The sequence below is a fragment of the Phallusia mammillata genome, chromosome 4 (genome assembly GCF_965637545.1).
Source record: "Phallusia mammillata chromosome 4, kaPhaMamm4.hap1.1, whole genome shotgun sequence".
NCBI classification, from domain to species: Eukaryota; Metazoa; Chordata; class Ascidiacea; order Phlebobranchia; family Ascidiidae; genus Phallusia; species Phallusia mammillata.
In genome coordinates this window covers 6,951,201-6,971,530 of record NC_137255.1, presented here as the reverse complement: position 1 = coordinate 6,971,530, position 20,330 = coordinate 6,951,201, and the positions used below count along the sequence as shown (strand labels likewise).

Here is a 20,330-nt window from a genome sequence, read left to right as displayed (position 1 = left end):
AATATCGTGTAAGTTCAGCATTTACAGTTTTTAGTCAAAAGTTACTCTAAAAAAGCTGCATTAAACAAGTATTTATGGGCAAGTCACAAGTAAACGGAGTCGTTCACCAAGTAGGCTAATGTCAAGTGAGGTTTGTCTGGTGGTTACTGGGTTGGGACATACGTCCTTAGGTGCTTTCAACAAAAAGAGTACGTTTAAAGCAAAACCGGTCAGTTTGGGTAATTTACAACATGCAGCCAAAAGCATTTGTTTTTTTCGAAAACTGATGGCTCAAAAACGCTTCTGCACCAACAGTTTATCGTTTTTGTTATCTTTATGAAGTCAAATCCTTTAAAAACAATAACTTCAACTGATTTAAGTTTTTTGCTACCCAAAAAGGTATTCGCCGCCTTTGCTCAAGGATCACTTGCGTACGGGAAGTTGTTACCTACCAGAAACAAAGGTTTCATATTTCACTGAAAAGCTGCAAGAATTTTATTTTCTTTTTATGAAACACACGAAAACAGAAAACAACAAGAACGTCTACTGTGGGACGGAAAGTGCTACTGCAAAACTCAATCAATCAACAACGTCACAAACTATATGTATAATGCGTATGGGTATTAGAAAATTGGAAATGACATTTTCTCTATTTGTACGGTATGGAGTTTGCAGTACTATAAGAAATGCTACATTGGTACATGGCCGTTGTAAATTTAAAATTTTCGTGCGTTAAAACAAGTACATTGTTTGCTACTTTACTGGAAAGCAGAAATTGCGTTGAACAATTGCAAAATAAATTCAATGAACCACTGGAAACTTTAAGTGTTTCCAAAAGTATTTTTAAGTTTACGATTTTACATTTTCACATTATTGTTGACAAATCATTGTGATTACTTTTAAACAGTAGCAACATCACAAGAGAAAATCAGAGTTACATTTTGCGCTGACAACGCATATGATCACTTTTTACTGATAAATTAAAAAAGTCAAAAATAATTTAGGGAGCACTGATAAATTTCAGTGTTTCCAATTTACAAAAAAATATGTTTTGAAGCATCGAAAGAGAGTCAAAGTCAAAAACAGAATCGCAAAGTGGTTGCAACAAACTGTGAAAGGAAACACAACAACAGAACTCGAAAAAAAAATCGGAAATGAACTGTACACAAAACATCACACAAGCGCAACGTGAAGATTCAAAGTGAACATGCATATTAAAACCACACAACCACGTAAAATTGACGTTAGCATAACGTCAACACCTTGTTGGCGCTTGTAAATTTACAGGAACGCATTATATGTAATTGTATTTCCCACACAGTGGTTTTTCTGTACAAGTATTATGATCGTAGTATGACAATCTTAGCGCTGGACGCATCCATAACTTTGCACGTTTAAGGGCAAAACGAGTTATGTACCCAAAATTATTTTTATCGGCAACTTTTGTCAACATGAAATTTGTGTCAAAAACTCGTATGTTAAAATATTTTTTTTTGGTCATAAACATAAAAATTGTTTTCGGAAAACTCGTTTGGAAACCCCTACACATGCCAAGTTACGAATGCAAAAAACGCTAGTTTAATTGCAAGCAGTGTTTTAGTGGGGATGCTTCTTTATCAAACGTAATCATTACTAACATACAAGATAACAATACAAACCGCATTTAAACCATTAAACGCGTTTAAGCAGTGTAGTTCTATCTCCAAGGGCTGGTGACGTAGATGGCTCCGAGCGGCTGACGTCATCAACGATGTTGTCACGTGCTGCCGCTAGGTCGCGCATTTCCAACCTCGCGCTGCAATTCGATCTTAAACTTCGACTTTTGCCGAAGTCCAATGACCCGCGGTGTTGAAAATCGGCATCGGGAACGCTGCGAATTAGGCCGCTGTGGTGGATTCGATCGCCGGCAACGGTGGCGTATTTTGCCGCGATCGCCATCAACTGGCCCGATGACATGCTCTTGTTTTGCTGCGACAGAAAAGGTGGGTGTTTTCGGGGCGGGGCCAGGTCTGGGTGACTCTGACTGATGCCTTTGTCGTCTGACTCTGTTGCGCCACCATCCGGAAGAAGAACTGAGGTGACGTCAGCGGCTCGTGACGTAGCGGTTGGACTGTCTTTGTGGCTTTAAAAATAAGGTTAAAACAGTTATTACAACAAACAGTAGGTTCATAGTAGTTTGTGTTCTGAAACAAGGCTAATATTTACAATACTGCATTTTTTTGTTTAGACTTTTTAATAAAATGAAAAACATGCTTGGGACAACCAGGCGTATGGTTGCGATATATTAATTCCCCAAATCACAGGCAAATCATGCATTGTCAGGCACGCAATTAAGTTAAAAAAAAACAAGTCAAAAAGTGTTATCAAACAGTAAATAAGAGTTAAAAGAGCTAAGTGGAACTGTATTCGCTTGCAAAGGTTTACTATTTGGCAATAGCCTCGATGAAGAACATTTTACCATGTTTTGTGTGACGTTTCAAGATAATGTAGCTTACAACATATTGACAAAATCCTTTCAAAAAGGGCTCGAAAAAAACACAACAATCATTGCAATCACCAAACACAAAACACACATGATTGGTGCCATTTGCCACATAAAAATGGCCAGCCATTCACCAGTCTCGACTGAATGACCGGTTTTACAACGTAAAATGCATGTGCTATTCTTACCCTTGCTTCTACAAAGCATGTGATTGGTCTGCATCAATAACATCTACATGCCTGTGTATTATGAAGAAATATGAATGAAACAGACGATTAGAAGGTGAACAGCTTTGCAGTGCAATAGCATTCGTATGTAACTTAAGGCTAGCCAGGTTCAAGCCATTACCTTGTAACTTGGTGCATTGTTAATGAAACCTGTATTTACATGCATATGTACATAAAAGTGTATGATATGAAGTCAATTTGGCTTTTAGAAATGGCATGTTTTGTTGTTAGTAAGTGAAACACTTAACATACACAAATTATCACTTATGTGCAAGTAACACAGTGCAAATGTTTACAAACACATGTTTTTTTATCATGCAATTTTGTTATCATTAAATAATTCAGTCTCACAGTTTACATACGAAAATGATTTCTAGTGTGTAGATGGCAATATAAGTTCTTTTAAACAAAGACAATTATTTTGAATTATGTATGTAGACAAACTTGCATCTAAAAGTTACTCTTTCTTTAACAATTTAACTTTACATCAAAGTTTTCAACTGAAGCTACCATTTTATCTGCATAACTAGTAACTCCATTTTAACTACCATCACTACTTCTGTTTAGCTGTTTCATTTTACCTTACATCCAGTGGTGGGATTCAAATTTTTTGTCAACCGGTTCTATCACAAAAGTCATATTTTTCAGCCGGTTATGTTACAAAAAGTCCATTGACAGTAACCAGTAATGATAACCGTTTCGCTGATCTCATAAAATATCGTGAAACGGTTCTATAGAACCGGTGCGAACCGGCTGAATCCCACCACTGCTAACATCTTAACAAAACTTCAACTAACACTCTAAATCTCACAAAAAGCCACTTGCTTTTTAAATGGTGTGGCCTTTTTCTTCTCCGAAACCGAAAATATGCGCAAACAGATGCGCCCTTAAGCGGTCATCAAAGGACTGAGTTTCTTCCTCGATTTGCTGACTAAGCATATTTGTTGTACCCGGTCCTGCTCTCTGGCTCGCTCTAGCGACAAACTGTGTGGAAGCCTCGTCTTCATCTCTGGGTCTGATAAATAACAATCTGACAAGTTTACGAAACAAAACAATAAAAGCAAGAGAGATATAATTACTTATATTATGCCATAGGCCTGGTCAATACTAAGTCAAATTGAATACTTTTATGGATTAACGCGAGAGTTACATCACTTTTTGCAATGAAGACTAAACAACAGGATATTCGTAATGGAAAACATTTTTAAATCATGTTCACAAAGATATTTTGTTGTAAAATTCCATGTTTGTTTGCAAACAAAGATATTTTCTATGAGGTTAATAAGAATGTTAATGACAACTATTCAAAAATATTCACACGTATGTCTCCACCAGCATAAAATTTTTTTTTTAATAAAAAATAGTTTTATTATCTCGCACAAAATGGACAATTGCGAAAAACATCAAAAATAAACCTAAAAGAACATTTCAGGTTGCTTGTCCATATATATTGTGCAACCCCAAGGTACAGTAGCCTCAGAATAAAGTAAGTGGTGTCTACACAGATGTTGACAAACAACAGAACTTACCCTGGTAATGTGATGTCATTGCTGTGTTGGGTAGGACTAGCCACTTCGGTCGTCGTTACGTCATCTTCAGCCATACGCACAGCACGCATGGCGTTTAAGTATTGTTTACGGCCGATCTGGTGAAAATTAAAAGATTTACCATACCACCATGTAGAAAGCATGTTCAAGTTGTTATAAAACACGTAATGGCTATTTTAAATAAAGTAAATCTCGGTTAAAGGGGTTCGGTAAATCCGGATCTTCGCCTAATAGGGACAGGTAGAAATGTATTGTAATGTGTAAGGCTTAAACTAATCGACATCGTTTAATCCGGATCTTCCACGGGCATTTTTTGTCCCAACGGGTCCGTTTAACCGGGGTTTACTGTATAACATATCTTGTCTTATTCATCGTCTTGGAATAACTTAATGAACCTATTCCAATTATAAACCAAGCCATTCGAGGTATGAACGAAAACAATACAAGTCAAATCGAGTTTGTGGCGAAAAATACTCTATTCTAGTCTAGATGACAATGAAAAGAAAGCCATTCGTTCAAAAAAAATGACGTATAACTTTGTACTAATATATGTACATAGACATCAGTACCTATTGCAGAAATAAATATTTGAATAGCTTCTACTGACCTTTACGTATTTTACGTCACCCATAGCGATGAGAGAATAGTCTGGATGAAAAATTTGCGTTGACAGTGGGGTTACGTCAGTCTGTGACGTGGGTTCAATGACGTCATGGCTACTTTTGATAGAGGCTGTAAAAACAGTAGGTCGGTTTTAATGTGGGAGTTTATGGAAAAAAATGTTAAAGATGTAACTAGAAGGGTGGCTCAGCACATATTGCCATTGCACATACACTATAGCATATTTTGAAACATTAATATATTTCCTACACTTATTTATATTGGGTCCCATATTAGCCATCGTCTTTTATAGCCTTAGTTGTTTCTGCAAGCAGAAACTCATGGGTCCCCTACACAAGCAAAGTTGTAAATAATGCATTTTGCAAAAAAAACTATGAAAAATTTTGGTGCTATCTGTTTAAACAAGGCGATAAAAAGTCTGCAGACATAATCATGCTATATGAGGTACAACTATTCAAGTCACATTCAATTCAGCAATTGTTTGCAAAATTTAACCATTGCACTGTCAATATTTTTTGCAATTCAGACTTTGTTTAAAAAATTAACCGTTTTTAGGGGTCAGCTGGGTAAATATTGGGGCTACAGGGTGAAACACAACAGTCGACACCTAATTATGGCAAAATGAACAAACTGTCAAAATTTCATCCAATTCAGACATTGTTTAAAAATCACCCTTTTGGGGGGCTGGTGGGGTAAATATTGGGGCTGCAGGGTGAAACACAACAATCAACACCTAATTATGGCACAAAGAACAAACTGTCAAAATTTCATCCAATTTGGACATTGTTTAAAATTTTACCCATTTTAGGGGGCTGGTGGGGTAAATATTGGGGGTGCAGGGTGAAACACAACAATCGACACCTTATTATGGCACAAAGAACAAACTGTCCAAATTTCATCCAATTCGGACATTGTTTAAAATTTTACCCATTTTAGGGGGCTGGTGGGGTAAATATTGGGGCTGCAGGGTGAAACACAACAATCGACACCTAATTATGGCACAAAGAACAAACTGTCCAAATTTCATCCAATTCGGACATTGTTTACAATTTTACCCATTTTAGGGGGCTGGTGGGGTAAATATTGGGGCTGCAGGGTGAAACACAACAATTGACACCTAATTATGGCACAAAGAACAAACTGTCCAAATTTCATCCAATTCGGACATTGTTTACAATTTTACCCATTTTAGGGGGCTGGTGGGGTAAATACTGGGGTGATTAAGTCAAACAAACCAAAAGGCACATCTACATAACCATATCTTCAATCTGTGAAAGTTTCATCCAAATCCAACAAAGATTTGTTGCCAAAAGTGCATGGACAAACTTCACGGCGGAAAAAAGAAAAAGAAAAGAAAAAAAAACATAGTGAAATCAAGATGCGTCCCCTTCAGGGAAGGGGACCCATAATTAGTAATTGGCCCAAATTCCGAATGACCATCTTTAAAAGAGTATGTATATTACTGCACATGTGACATAAGAATTGCTGTTTGGCACGTTTAGCATTATCTAAGCTTGATGAATTATAACTGGAGTTATGTCAGTCCTGATATAACGTTAAGTTCACTTCGACTAATCACAAAACTTTAAAGAAATAGACTATAGAAAAATCCAGGTTGCAACAAACGAACAGTTTTTAAGCATAGTAAGGACTCACATGCAGTTTTGTGCAACATTCGCTGTATAGAGTTGGTTGAATGAGGTGTGGATGGAACTTGAAGGGCATTGACACCATAGAAAGAAAATGGACCACTCTGAAACTCCAGATTCTCTTTTCCAACAACCACCTTTACTTGACCCTGTGATGAGATATGAAGTTACATGGTGAAATTATGGTTAATAAAACATGGTTGCAAAACACACATGTACCATGACTGGAACAAAAATGTTTCATATACCTTTACTGTCACAGGTAAAATATTCAAAATTTCACAGATGAAATAAGATTTGTAGCTCTGAATTATACCTTTGTCTAAACATTTTAGCAGCAAACTTCTAAATTTATGCCACACAGGCAGGCAGAATACTATAAAATCAGTTTTTTGTAACTATATCACCAAACAAATCAAACTTATAAGTAACTTATGTATGCAAATTTTGGTACTTTTTTCAGTAATTGCTGTAACAGACCTGGGTAAGGAACCAGTGGCCCGTGAGCCTAATTGCACTCGAAGGTATGATGATGTCAAACTTTCTTAAAAATTGGATATTTTAGATTGAAAAATTTGAAATAACGTTTATCAGAATGTTGACCACTCAGGCAATAGACAATTACTTTTTTCAGTTATATATATATATATATCAGTACTGTGCATGGTTTCAAATTAGGATTGCCTTTTCTTGAACAAGATCACAATAGGAATTACCTCAAGAATAAGCACAAAATAGTCACAGGGCTTGCTTCTCTGATAGATGTACAACTTCTCCGGCTTGTTTTTATTTGTTTCATAACTCAACTCCACAATCACATCTTGTTTGAGCAATCGGAGCAAAACTTTGTCAGACAAAGACTGGATAAAGTAGAAAAGTATGAAGGTTAATAAAAAACAGCATAATTCAGCAGCGAGCATGAAAGATGTAGGGTTGGGATTTAGAGCCTAAATCTGAATTTGAAAATCTTGAGATCGGGATTACCTGGGATTTTCACTTCCCAAATCTGAGATTTTTAACATTAGGGAACTGAGCCAAAGAGTACATTTTTTTTAAGCTTTCGGTCATGTTAGGAGACTGTGTGTTGCATTAAATACATATCTCTAACCTTCATTGGATTATTTTAAACTTTATACAATGATTTAGACCAGTTGTTTTCAACTGGGTACCATTCACCCTTTTAACAAAACAAAAAGGATTAATTTTAAAGCACCAAGCCAATATATATATGATAAGCTGCAGGCAGTGCTTACTGTTTCTACCTATAAGATCTCATCAGTGCAAATCAGTTTTGATCTGTGGTGTATGGCCAGTTGTGGCATCGCACAGATTAGGTGAGGCATGAGTTTTTACCCTGTTACTCCCAATAAACTATAGCAGTTGGATGGCTACACTAGCCAATATGGCCAATCTCTCATGACCAACTGCACCAATGAGACTTTATGGGTCGAACCACTGTGCACTGTCTAGAGCAGGGGCGTGCAACTGTTTATCGCAGTGGGCCACAACATACAGTTGAAATAATGCTGAGGGCCAGACAATTAAGCAACATATACATTTTTTCAACAGTTTATTTAATAGTTTATTTAAAAGGGGCACACAATCAAGTAACTCTTTGAATACTCTTTGATCAATGGGATATGTGCTAACCGTTTCGTAGAATAAATCTCAATATATTTACTGCACCTATAAATCTTGTTACTGAATCATTAAAGGCTGTTCTTTCATAATGCACATGATGATGCAACAACGGGAATATGTCGTCACAGTGGTTAAAACCTTATAAGGGTGTGACGTTGTACAAAGTCAAAAATGCCAGTGTTGGTGTACAAATGGCAGCATTCCATGCTCTAACAGTAAAAAGTATTCATAATTTATAGAGTAATTTGAAGTCTGCGCGGGCCACGAAAATAGGTGCCGCGGGCCGGACACTGGCCCGCGGGCCGTATGTTGCACGCCTCTGGTCTAGAGCTTTTAAAAAGGATCAAATTTAGCACCATTAAGTCCAAACAACACTACCATAAGAATTTAAAGAATTATATATGGTTTATTTATAATCAAATCATATAATAAAGAAAGTAAGTTAGAACCTACTTTGAAAGGTTCTACTTCGGCAAGTAGAAATCTGTGAGCAGCAAGCATTAGTTGTGGAGAAATTTTGGGTTTCTTCCCTTCACCCGGTTGTTCAGCGAACAAAGAAAGATCCAAGGGAATTTTTTGTCGCATGGTGTTCAATCGCTTGTTCTTGTTATCAGCTAAGATTGAGCAGTAACAACATAATAAGCCCAACAAGAAGCTATTGCTTTGTGCTAAATAGTTATTTCATTTTTTTGGCAAAAACTAAAAATTGTGAGACTAAGAAAAAAAACTGGATAGGGTGTCAGAAGTATTTAAAAATTGCATTTCTAACAATGTTGAATAAAAACCAAGTTGTTAGAAAAAAATGGGGCAACAAAAAGAGCATATGAGTACTTAACTCAATTATGGACTAAGAGGCTATTAAGGTATTCATTTAACCACCAATGAAAATTTTCAAACATACGAATTGTCACACTTACTGTACACATCAGTTTCATCAACAATCTCAGCTTTGATAATTTCCTCAATGACATCTTCCATCGTAATTATCCCGATTATTTCATAGAAAGGGTCACCAGGACCTTCACTGTTCACCCGATGCACAATCGCCATGTGAAATGTACCTAATAACATAATGACGTAACAGGCCTGTCTTACCTTAACATTACATTTTGGATATGAGCTTTCTCCGCTATATGTCGATCCATGTTTTTAGCACTGCACATTTTTTTATGTTCCAAGGCAGTGGTGGGATTCAGTCGGGTCGCATCGGTTCTGTAGAACCGTCTCACAGAATTTTATGAGATCAGCGAACCGGTTAACGTTACTGGTTACTGTCAATGGACTTTTTGTAACAGACCAACCGAAAAAAAACAAAAACTTTTGTGATAGAACCGGCTGACAAAAAAATTGAATCCCACCACTGGTCCAAGGTAATAGCTACTAAAAAAATACAGTACTGGTGTTTTTGTGCTTGTGTGTTAATAATGTATGAAAACAGAAAGTGGTATGTAGACAAAGGTCAATGGTAAAAGAGCATACATCATGTATTTTTTAACAATCGTCAAACAGTTTTGCAAATTTAAGATCATATCTGTGATCACAGACATTTCTTTTAACTACATAGTTTGTAACTATAACTACATAATCAAGCATACATTTTCAGTATGTTTATTGCTATAATAAATGATACATTGTGTAGTTGAGTGAAGGCAAAGGAATTCATAAAATTATTTCTTTAGATAAAACAAGCAACTACTAAAGCATGGTTATGTTGCAAAAGACTAGATTGTTTATAAAATTGTGGTCCGCATCCCCATTTGAATGATATACCTCTCACTTAACGTTATATATCATCTGAAATAAACTTGAATGGAAAAACTTAACCAACCTGTTTTAAATTCGTCGAGTAGTTTGTCAAGCGTGATGTCGTTAAACACAAAGTTCAATGGATGTTGATAAAACTTGCAAACTGTGCGTAACGCCATGCAGTCGTCAGGGTCAACAAATGCAAGGTCTTTAACAAAGAGAATGGAAACGATATTGGAACGTTCCCTGTCGTATACCGGTATTCTGGTATATCCAGTTTGCATTATGCCTCTGATGGTCTAAAACAAGAAAGATTTGATAAGGGTATATAGTAAGGGTATGTAATAACTTATACTAATAAGGGTACATCCTCTTATTAAATGAGTGATTGGTGCTCATATTAAATCAACATCATACACAATATCTCACCAAAAACAAATTTTAATTTAGTACAACTATAATTATCCTCCAAAATTGTGCAATATTCATGACGAAATAACTCAAATCAGCATAAATCAGGGTTTTGATACAGGCTATGTATATAGGACATATCCAGTATTTTACTTTACATATATATATGTAAAAACATGTTGAAATGAAAAAAAATTCAAACATAATAGAATGCTTAACTAAAATGTGTTGAGATATTTTACCTATTTTTGTTATACCCAACTTTGCAATTATTCTGGCATATTTATACAACAGCAAATTTTGCAAACTTAAATTTGAATAAAAAGTTACTTTCAAAGACCAACCACAGTTAAATTTACATGAAATCACTATGAGTTGATATTGTGTTATAATAACATGATCAAGCAGTCTAACTCATAGATAGGTTAATGATGTAATATGATCATAAGACGTGACATGGCAATAGTATCCGCCCAAATTGGTTGCTAGCCTCATCACATGTTAATCATCTCAAGAAAATAAATATGAAGTAATCAATGGCAGCAAGCGTAAAATTTTTAATGTGTGGGGTTCGGTTCTAACAATACAAAAAATTGGATTTAAGCTTCAGTAAAAAAATGCTATGATAAATATAAGATAGGTTATTACAAACCAATGCCTGCCCCTGACCCTAAATAAAAATTTCGTTTGGCATGGAAAACAAATTTAAGCCACAGTTTAAAATGAACAGGCCATAGAAAAGCTGTCTAAATATCAATTTATAACAAACAAGAATATGAAATTTTTTATTTAAAAGTATTTAGTTGGCTGAGTCAATTGCGATTAAAACTGTTGTGCATTTTAATTATATTGTTAAGCAGTTGGTTTTTGACTGGTGTTGTTAACATCAAAGGAATGGCATAGGAAAAAAATAAGTTGATCACTTTTTCATCACAATAATTTAAACATAGAAATATCTAGTGTAGACCAGACATGGGGCAATTCGTATTCGAATGCATTCAAATATAGGTTTTGCCACCTTCGTGCTGTATTCGAATGATTTTGGCTTTCGTTCGATAGTGCATGAATACAATTCGAATAGTTCATGTTATCTTTTGAACCAACAATTCATGAATACAAAAGCTTAAGTAAATTCATTCGAATACAATTCGAATTGTTCTAGGTTTTTCCCGACCTAAGAATTTGCAAATTCGAATACACAATATTTTTTACGAATACAATTCGAATTGGTGTCGGCCTTTGGCAACGTAACAATTCGTAAAATCGAATACATGACTACATTTTTACGAATACAATTCGAATTGTTGTCAGCCTTTGGCAACATAAGATACATAAAATCGAATACATGACTACATTTTTACGAATACAATTCGAATTGTCGATTACCTCCAGACTAGGAGTAGTCGAGAATATTTTGCTATATATTGTTGCCAAATAGATTTGAATACAATTCAAATTGGCAGTGAATGTGACCTGATTTGACAAGTTTTTGATTATGTTACGAAACAATGACACATAGAAGTTTAATTGTGACGTTACATAAATGGAATTGTGTTACAAAGCTTGCAACATTGGGTTGTTCTTAGCACATGACAGGTGTAGCGTGTTCATGAAGCAAACATCTCATGTAAATTTGGTGAAATTTATATAACGGAGACTTAAATCAGTCAAGCTGAGGTGGCAAACAAAGCTCGTTGGTTTACATTTTTACCAATAAATTTGCAATTCATAAACCCATGTTACTTTTTTACAGAATACCTTATAAGTTTCGGGGCGCTTTTATTTCTTTTGTTTTCCGCAACTGCAAATATCCGAATCAGTTCATTTGAATGCTATTCGAATTGTTTGCTTCTTACTACAACTGAACAATTCATGAATACAAATATCTAGAACTATTAATTCGAATACAATTCGAATTGCTACTTCTTAAAAAGTACGAAGTATTCATGAATACGAATACACACTTGGGGTTATTCGAATAGTATTCGAATTACACATTGTTGTTTTTTGGTCAACTATTCATGAATACTAATACTTGACACGTTTTATTCGAATGCAATTCGAATTGCTGCCACATTAACATTACGAAACAATTCGTGAATACGAATACTTGACTCGCATTATTCGAATACAATTCGAATTGTCGAACTTTAAAAAGTGCGTAGAATTCATGAATACGAATACATGCCTTGGTTTATTCAAATAGTATTCGAATTACTTGTCATTGTAGTTTGGTCAACAATTCATGAATACAAATACTTGACTCGTTTTATTCGAATACCATTCGAATTGCTGTCACTCAAAAATTACCAAAGTATTCATGAATTCGAATACAGTCATTCAGGTATTCGTAAAGTATTGGAATACAGGATGCGTGTATTCGACCCCATGTCTGGTGTAGACAAACCTCAAAGTCCAAGTATGATGATATATCCACCATGAAGCAATCGTCGATTGGGGTCATGACCTCCTGAACAGTTTTTGACCTCAGCTCTAAAGCCCCTTGAATGATATTGACCTCATCTTTGTCCAGATCATTATACGGATCAGTAATCTATGAAAACAGTGACATTAAATTGAAAGAATAGAGCAGACAGAAACAAAAACCTTGTTATAGGTTATTCAAACATAACAATTTAACATTTGGGTTTAGAGAAAATTTTGTTCACCCCAAAGGTTTAGTGACAATTATACTGCGGATATAGCCCAGACACCAGAATTTAATATCAACCTTGTCTTTGCACTGCTATACATGGATCTGTTCATAAGGACAATATAAAGGCCCAAATAGACGCAAAAACCCGCATGCTTTATTATTCAAATGTTTCGGTAAATGCTTATGCCATCATCAGTGATATGAGAAACCACAGCCATTTATAACCACTTGAGTCACATAAAACATTACATTTTTACATCAAATTGGGCCGTTATATTCATCGATAAACAATGTCTTTATTTACAAAGGGATTAAAAACTAGAAGAGTGGCTTTCTGATATACTTCCATTTTATATATTCTATACGATATTTACCAATTAACTATACACATCATTTGATCTACACATACGATTGTTTTTGTAAACAAAAACTGATGGGTCCCCACACGCGCGTTTGTGCGGATTTACAGTAAACAAATGTTGCGGTGATTTTTACATTCTTAAGGACAAATTTTTAGAAAGCATTAACCCAACAATAAAAAAAAATTGTTCGTATTCTTTTTGCACTATTATTGTCATGTAATTACAAAATTAAAAAAACGTAACAAAGACTTAAATCTAATCTCTTGCTTTGACCCAGATATAGTCCTCCAAGGTCGGGTTTTGAACACAATTTTTTTAGAAAGCTGTAACAGTTGTGTTACAGACACTGTAAATTAAAAAGCAATTTGCTACAAGTGTATACATAACAAATTGTTTTTCATTTAACTTTGTTTCGCAAAACGAGTACCATTGACCAGTAGTAACCTCTCAGGGTGCACACGCCAAACGACTGTTTGACGTTTTGACACCGTTTTCAATAGCACACCGTCATTCGTGTTCAACAATACTGTTAAGCCTAATTTATACATGCCTTGAGTATTGACTCCTTAATTGATTGTCAAAAAAAACGCTACGTTATGAAGAAAGTTCTGAGCTGTGTTTGTAATACCGACTAGTTGACCTTAAGTAACCCATGATCATGCGGCAGCCAACCTGACAACGAGCATTTTAAAAAACATTTATTTGGCAAAACTCAAGTTAATTTTTTCATCTTAACTTTTATTAACAAAGTTTTTCTTGACATATACAAAACCGAAGCACGGTTATTAGGTTTAAATCACGTCATAGGTGTAAAACTTTCGCCAAAACTGAAAATGTGAGTGACCACTTAATAAAACGACATAGCATTGCTGTGCAAAACAGCTGATTTCTAATCACTGAAACGACAAGTCGTAAAACGTCTGTCCGACGTCAAGCTGAGCCCTCCCGCTATCGTAAACCAGTGAGTTACTCTCTTGGTACTTCTGCCTACAGTGTCTTTCTTGACCAAACGGGCGTTAGACACATTTATGTTTCGGGGGCCTATGGGTGAACCTCTGGGTCATACGGGGTCAAAATTCACATGGACCATCTTTAGACCAATATCTGCAATGTGTGTAAATTTGAAAAAGTTTGAACCATTCTTTCTAGACCAAAACGTGGGAACAATAGCCGCGCTAAAAATTTCACGTTTTGGGGGGCTGTGGGTGAACCGGGGGATCAAACAGGGTCAAAATTTACATGGACCATCTTTAGACCAATATCTTTAATGTGTGTAAATTTGAAAAAGTTTGAACCATTCTTTCTTGACCAAAACGTGGGAACAAATCTGCGTTAGAAAGAAAAAAAGAAAAAAGAAAAAAAGAAAAAAGAAAAAAGAAAAAAGAAAAAAAGAAAAAAAAATATAGACAAAAACAATATGTGTCCCCTTCAGGGAAGGGGACCCATAATTAAATTCTTCCCTGGCAAAGGTAATTTAACAAGAGTTGTTTTTATGAATAGGAGTTCAGTGGTTTGAAAAACAAACCACAAGCTATTAGCAATAAAGAGAAATGGACAGGTTAAAAGAGTTGAGCATGTACATGGATCTCATAAAATCCCTTAGGGAGTTCTATGGCCCCTGGGGTTTGGAAAAATAGATTGCTCATAAACGCCAGTGTCAATATCATATCTACACTGTAACTTAATAACGTTGGGTACTGAACTTTCGATCCAAAGAAAATATATATTCAAGGTGGAACCAATCAATTGGCCCAATAACATTGTCAAAGTGTTCCAGTGTGTAGAATGAAAGTTGGTAGTTGGACAAAGGTATAAAATTACCTTAATTTTGGTTTAGTATTTAATGTTAGGATCACTGGTATATATATAAAGACCTTTGCACATGTATAATAACTAGGGTTCCTCTATTTCTCGACTTTTTCGTTTCTCGAGAAACAAGAAATTAAAAATTCATTTCTAGAGAATTTCGAGAGTCTCGAAATTTTTATTTAGGCCGATTTTCTAACAAAAACAAAAAAAATTCTGATTCTATGCTTTTTTGCTTCTAGTAGCGACTGCAAGTAGTGATTTGCTAGCAAACAAGCAAAAAACGAAGCGACTGTTACAGATCTAACACAACCAGGCATGACTACTGCCTGGGAAAGGTGAAAGTTTAGTGGCAACGCATGTTAAAAATCAAGTAAGGTGCTCAGTGGGCTCAAGAGGCGAGTTAAAACAAAAAATACACATAACAAGAGGTGTTGCATTTACTTTTTGTTTGTGAAATGTGTTGTAATTTCTAGAGAAATATATAAATAAAAATTTCTTGAGAAAAAAATGAATCGAGACTCAAATTTTTCGAGATTTCTTGAGAAGGAACTCTAATAATAACTTTGCAATGGAGTGAAAAACAACATGCTGTATTTAAATGTTCACATAAATACACATGCTATTGCTACACTTTCTTTTATTTGTGTAAAAATACAGGTGTTTTAACACAGAAGGCCCTAAAGAACTTACAAGGTTGAATTTATAAATCATTTTCACAATAAAGCAGACAGGAATCTTAATATTATTTAAGTTAATATTGTCTTACCTTCAGCATTTCAAGCAATTTCTTCCGGTTGTAAATAGTACCAATCTCTTTGCCAAGAATGCAATCAAGTATAAGACTGATGGGGTAAGAAATGATGAAGGTTATAACCATGAAGAGTTTTGTCAGCCAACTGGTGTAAGCTCCAACATGTAGGCCATAACGTGAACATATTGCTTGTGGAACTATTTCACCAAATATCACAATACCTAAACAATGGGACAGTATTAGAGTGTATATTGCTACAAATAGGTCAAGTTTAGAACAAAAATATGAAGTTCTGTCAATGGATTTGCAAAGGTTTATACATAATTGCATACTCTACAACTAATTTAATTGTATGACTTGTGTGAAAAAATGTGTTATTTGTTATGTTTTGATAAAATAAAAAATATGAAAAATGAACATGACTAAGTAAAGCCCTTAACAGTATGTGCTAATAGTGTTTTGCCCTGTAATCCAATTACTGTTGGTGTATTCAGGGTTTATTGTGGGTATAAGTGGTGCACCATGTTTTACAAGCTGCTCTTATGAATAATGAAAATAAACATAGAAAGTGCTTTCTCTTTTACTCAGCCTCTTCCCTGTAATAACACTTGTGTACCATAAAGCCTTACTTTTTGCCCACAGGAAATATTATTTTACAACAAAAATTCACATCCGCAGTAGCTATTGTATATACCAGGGAGTCAAACCACTAGTCATATAAGTTTAGGTTCAGTCTAAGTTCACTTGTTTTAGGGGTTCGGGTTCAGGTTTTAAAAATGTATATTTTCGGGGTTTGCAAATTTGTTCAATTTTAATTCTACTCCTAATCTACATTGTTTTATCAAGCGCCAACAAAATTTTGAGTGTGCATCACATGGCACCTTACAGTTCGTTGTTTATGACACCCTATAAGTATTATCTCACATATTGTTAAGTACGCTGTTCTAAAAAAAAATCAAAAAACAATACAGGATGCATTTTTAATGGTTTGGTTCCGGTTCGGGTTCAAAGCTATATAGATGGAATTTGAGGAAATTGATTTAATTTAGGGTATTTAATGAATTTAACCGCTTAAACCAGTTTTCGGGTTTGGGTTCAGTTCCAGTTTGACTCAATGGTATATAAAGTAACTTCACCATGAAACAGATATGCTCAGAAAAATGTACAGTAATACTCCTTCTGGTTAATATGCATTAAACACAAAAAACATGTAAGTAATTTTACCAGCAGTTGAGCCAACAACAGCCCAAATTCCAGAGGTTAAGTCTTCCAGCAAAATAGTAAGAGTGTTGTTGACCAGCACATTGCCCAGCAGCAAGGTACACAGGAGGAAGTTTCCCTTCTTGCGAATAGGATAGATCTTGGAGGCATACTTTTGCTCCGATTTAGACCCGGATTTCATTATAATTTGTAGCTCCATAGGGTCAAGAGACATTAGTCCCAGGTTGAGGCCAGAGAACAGGCCTGACATCACGAGAAGGATTGAGATCAAAACAATCTGAAAAATGTAGTTTGGGTTAGACAAATATATATATATGGTTAATTTTAATCTATTCATAAAATCTATTTCAAGTTTGTGATATAGCAAATGGAATTTTAAACTTAGTCTATCAATATTAAAATAGTAATTCATCATAGTCATTTTCATAATTGAAGTTTGAAAGAGGCTTTGCAAATTAGACTTGCCATTAACTAGAACCATTTATAATTTGAACAAAAAACATCAGCAGAAAGGTAAAAAAAAAATTTTGTACAATGTTTTTTTACCTTTCTGCTGTACAAACAGGTTTAAAAACACAAATTGAAAACATTGGGGGGTTCTTAACAAGGGGTGCATGCATCCCCAAGGGGTGCGAGAACTGTTCCTAGGGGGTGCGGGGATGCTGAATTATTAAGGTTGTTTAGGTCTATTCTATATGAATACAAAACCCGGGGGTGCGAAAATTGGTTGGTGATTTGAAAGGGGTGCAGCAAGGAAAAAAGGGTTGAACCAATGCACATCAAAGCACAAAACTTTAATTTGGCCAATCAAATTCGCATTCAAGCTCTCCATGCAAAAGTTTGCAAAAATTAGGCAATTTGTGTTTTTCCCCAGGCCCAAAATGGCGTCATTCATTGAGTCCAACAGAGGTTCTCTTGCGTAACAATGGGTTGGACAACTTGTGTTTTACAGACTTTGGTTTACATGAGGGAGTTACATGGCTAAGCCAAAAGATACCTGCAATGGTAGAGGTAGGATCGTAGGTTGAACTTCTGGTGGTTTAGGTTCTGTTACAATTGAGAGCCATTCTTTAGTCCCTTGGTGTATAAAGTGACTGCTTTCGTTGGACTTCACACAAAAGTAAAACGTCCTGCTCGAAGACACATCAACATTAATGACAGCTACAGCTGTATTGTTGTCAGTGGCTTGAAGGTAAAATGGGTCTGTGTCCTTATAATCATCGCAGTTTTCACCAAACTTGAGATTTTCTTCGGCAAACACTATGCGAGCACCGGGTGCATTCAAGTCAAGGCCGTAGAGACGAATGTTGTAGTTACTGTTTGCATAAAGCTTCGGAACTCCGGATGACCATGGAACATTGGATTCTGACAAAAACCATCAAGGTTATTTACATGATAGAAACTTGCAATGTAGCACTGACAAAAAAATCAAAAGTTTCAGGATACAAAAGTATCACATGGTAAATCAGCATTTCACAACTGGGGCCTATGAACCAGAGTGAAGCTAGACAACAATCGCTCCCCAAACATGACTCCCGAACAGACTGCGAGCATAGGCAATTATAATTGCCCATTGTATACTATTGTATACAATAGTAATATTTATAGACATCAGCAGAAAACAAATTCAAACTTGAACACCTTCAATTATGAAAATGACTTTTTGGGCATTCTTGTGTTAAATATGGTTTTATGCTCTGTGAATTAGCTTTAGACTTTAAGTTCCACAAGTTTAACATCAACATTTTATTTAGCGCTCAGCTATAGGATACTTTATGGGAGTCTCAGACTACAATAGACCTAAAGCCACTGGTCTAAACTTTTCAATTGAATATTTACATATAGTTCTTGGATAATGGTAAACCACAAAAACTAAAAACAGATCATTGAACGTGGAACGTAACTTACCATACTGAAATCCAAATATTTGTAATGAAGAAGTTTGGTCAATAATCAGCAACCAGATGCAGGCTTGCAGTAAAAATGACCATGTTCGTGATTTTATAAAACAACAGCATTTACCCATTTCAGACAACTGTAATTGCAAGCACGTAAAATAGTAATTGCCAACACAATTAGTCGAAACTCGAAACACAATCACCGCTGACATTTAATAAGCATTTTGTAAATATTACCAACAGCTGTTTTTGATAACTAAACAAATAATAACAAAACGCACAAGTCGCCCACTACACAGAGAGCTTACGAACGAGCTGAAAGTAAAAACTGATCTGAAACCTATCGCTCATCCAATATTATGCTTTGGATGAGTGATTACAATAAAAATCATAAAACAAATAGACAATTTTGTTCTGTCCCCTCATTTCGCTTTGACCAAATTATCAAGTTGAGACTTGAGAATAACTATTACACATTAGTATTATCAAAAACACGTTACTGATTTAAATGTTTAACAAAATTGAATATTAATAGTTCAATAAGGCGAAGAAACGATTGGAGCCAATAACATATAGGTTTTACACAAAGTTTGACGCATTAGTTTAGCACTGAAAAGTATAATAACCAGTGGTGTGCATATTTACAAACATAAACCAGTATCAAAAACCGCATTATTGTCAAAAAACAAAAATTTCCTTTGGTTGCAGTTTGTAAAATGTTGTATTCGCAATGTGTCTACAGTTTGTTATGAATATTCATGAACTTGCTGCTGTTGACACCTCAAGCAGTTGCTTAACATGAAGCGGAAACGTCAAGACGGGAATCAATTGGCCGTGTCGTCGAGGTGCCGAAACTGCCACTTGGAATGCTTCCAGAATTGGCACCTAGCCATCACCAATGTCGCAAGCGGCGCTCTGTACCAGAGATTATATCCCAATCGAGACGTCGCCCTTTTTTCACTTTTTGTGGAGCTTGTTCGAGCCTTTGCACTCTGGTTCGCGTTCGGCTGTCGTTCGAGGATGAAAACACTCGAAGCGTGCGAGCGTGGTCGTAGGATGAATGAGCTCGTCACAGTGTCAGCGAGAACAGGAGAAATCAATTTACGTGCTGCCTTTTTGCCCGACGCAAAACCTAATTCGGGGATTACAGGATTTGTGGAAAGTATTTGGCATGAAGGTATTGCGGGCCTAAATAGGACAGGTGCAGCTAACAGAAGTGCTAGATAGGGAAAGGTTCGCAGTCTTTAGACCGCAAGTATGTATCTATCTAAATGGGTATGAGAAGAAATGACACTATAGAAGTTTGGCAAAACGAAAAAGGCATATATTG

The 20,330-nt window shown here is 35.6% G+C and overlaps 1 protein-coding gene across 2 annotated transcripts; it reads right to left on the bottom strand.

The window, feature by feature from the left end:
* Nucleotides 1-456: 456 nt before the first annotated feature.
* Nucleotides 457-19,916, bottom strand: LOC145222274 (metal transporter CNNM4-like). 2 transcript variants are annotated; one of them, XM_080088366.1, is made up of 14 exons: nucleotides 19,011-19,916; nucleotides 18,100-18,467; nucleotides 17,106-17,379; nucleotides 15,897-16,102; nucleotides 12,711-12,857; nucleotides 9,975-10,191; nucleotides 9,064-9,207; nucleotides 8,600-8,760; nucleotides 7,222-7,365; nucleotides 6,513-6,654; nucleotides 4,843-4,967; nucleotides 4,218-4,333; nucleotides 2,650-2,700; nucleotides 2,036-2,101 (listed from the first exon to the last, which is right to left on the bottom strand). In XM_080088366.1, exons 1-13 carry the CDS (start codon nucleotides 19,210-19,212, stop codon nucleotides 2,658-2,660), a joined length of 2,289 nt encoding a protein of 762 aa, XP_079944492.1. In that variant the 5' UTR covers nucleotides 19,213-19,916; the 3' UTR covers nucleotides 2,036-2,101; nucleotides 2,650-2,657. The 2 variants fall into 2 exon arrangements, with proteins under 2 accessions (XP_079944491.1, XP_079944492.1); XM_080088365.1 differs by lacking the exon at nucleotides 2,650-2,700 and having other exon boundaries at nucleotides 457-2,101.
* Between the last annotated feature and the right edge of the window lie 414 nt (nucleotides 19,917-20,330).

What these genes read in the sequence shown, in the direction of transcription:
- LOC145222274 (XM_080088365.1), bottom strand. Translation starts at nt 19,212, where the DNA reads ATGTCAGCGGTGATTGTGTTTCGAGTTTCGACTAATTGTGTTGGCAAT. An exon ending in TCCTACCTCTACCATTGCAG is followed by an intron (nt 17,380 to 18,099) that starts GTATCTTTTGGC and finishes TACATTTTTCAG; the next exon opens with ATTGTTTTGATCTCAATCCT. An exon ending in GTGACGTAAAATACGTAAAG is followed by an intron (nt 4,334 to 4,842) that starts GTCAGTAGAAGC and finishes AATTTTCACCAG; the next exon opens with ATCGGCCGTAAACAATACTT.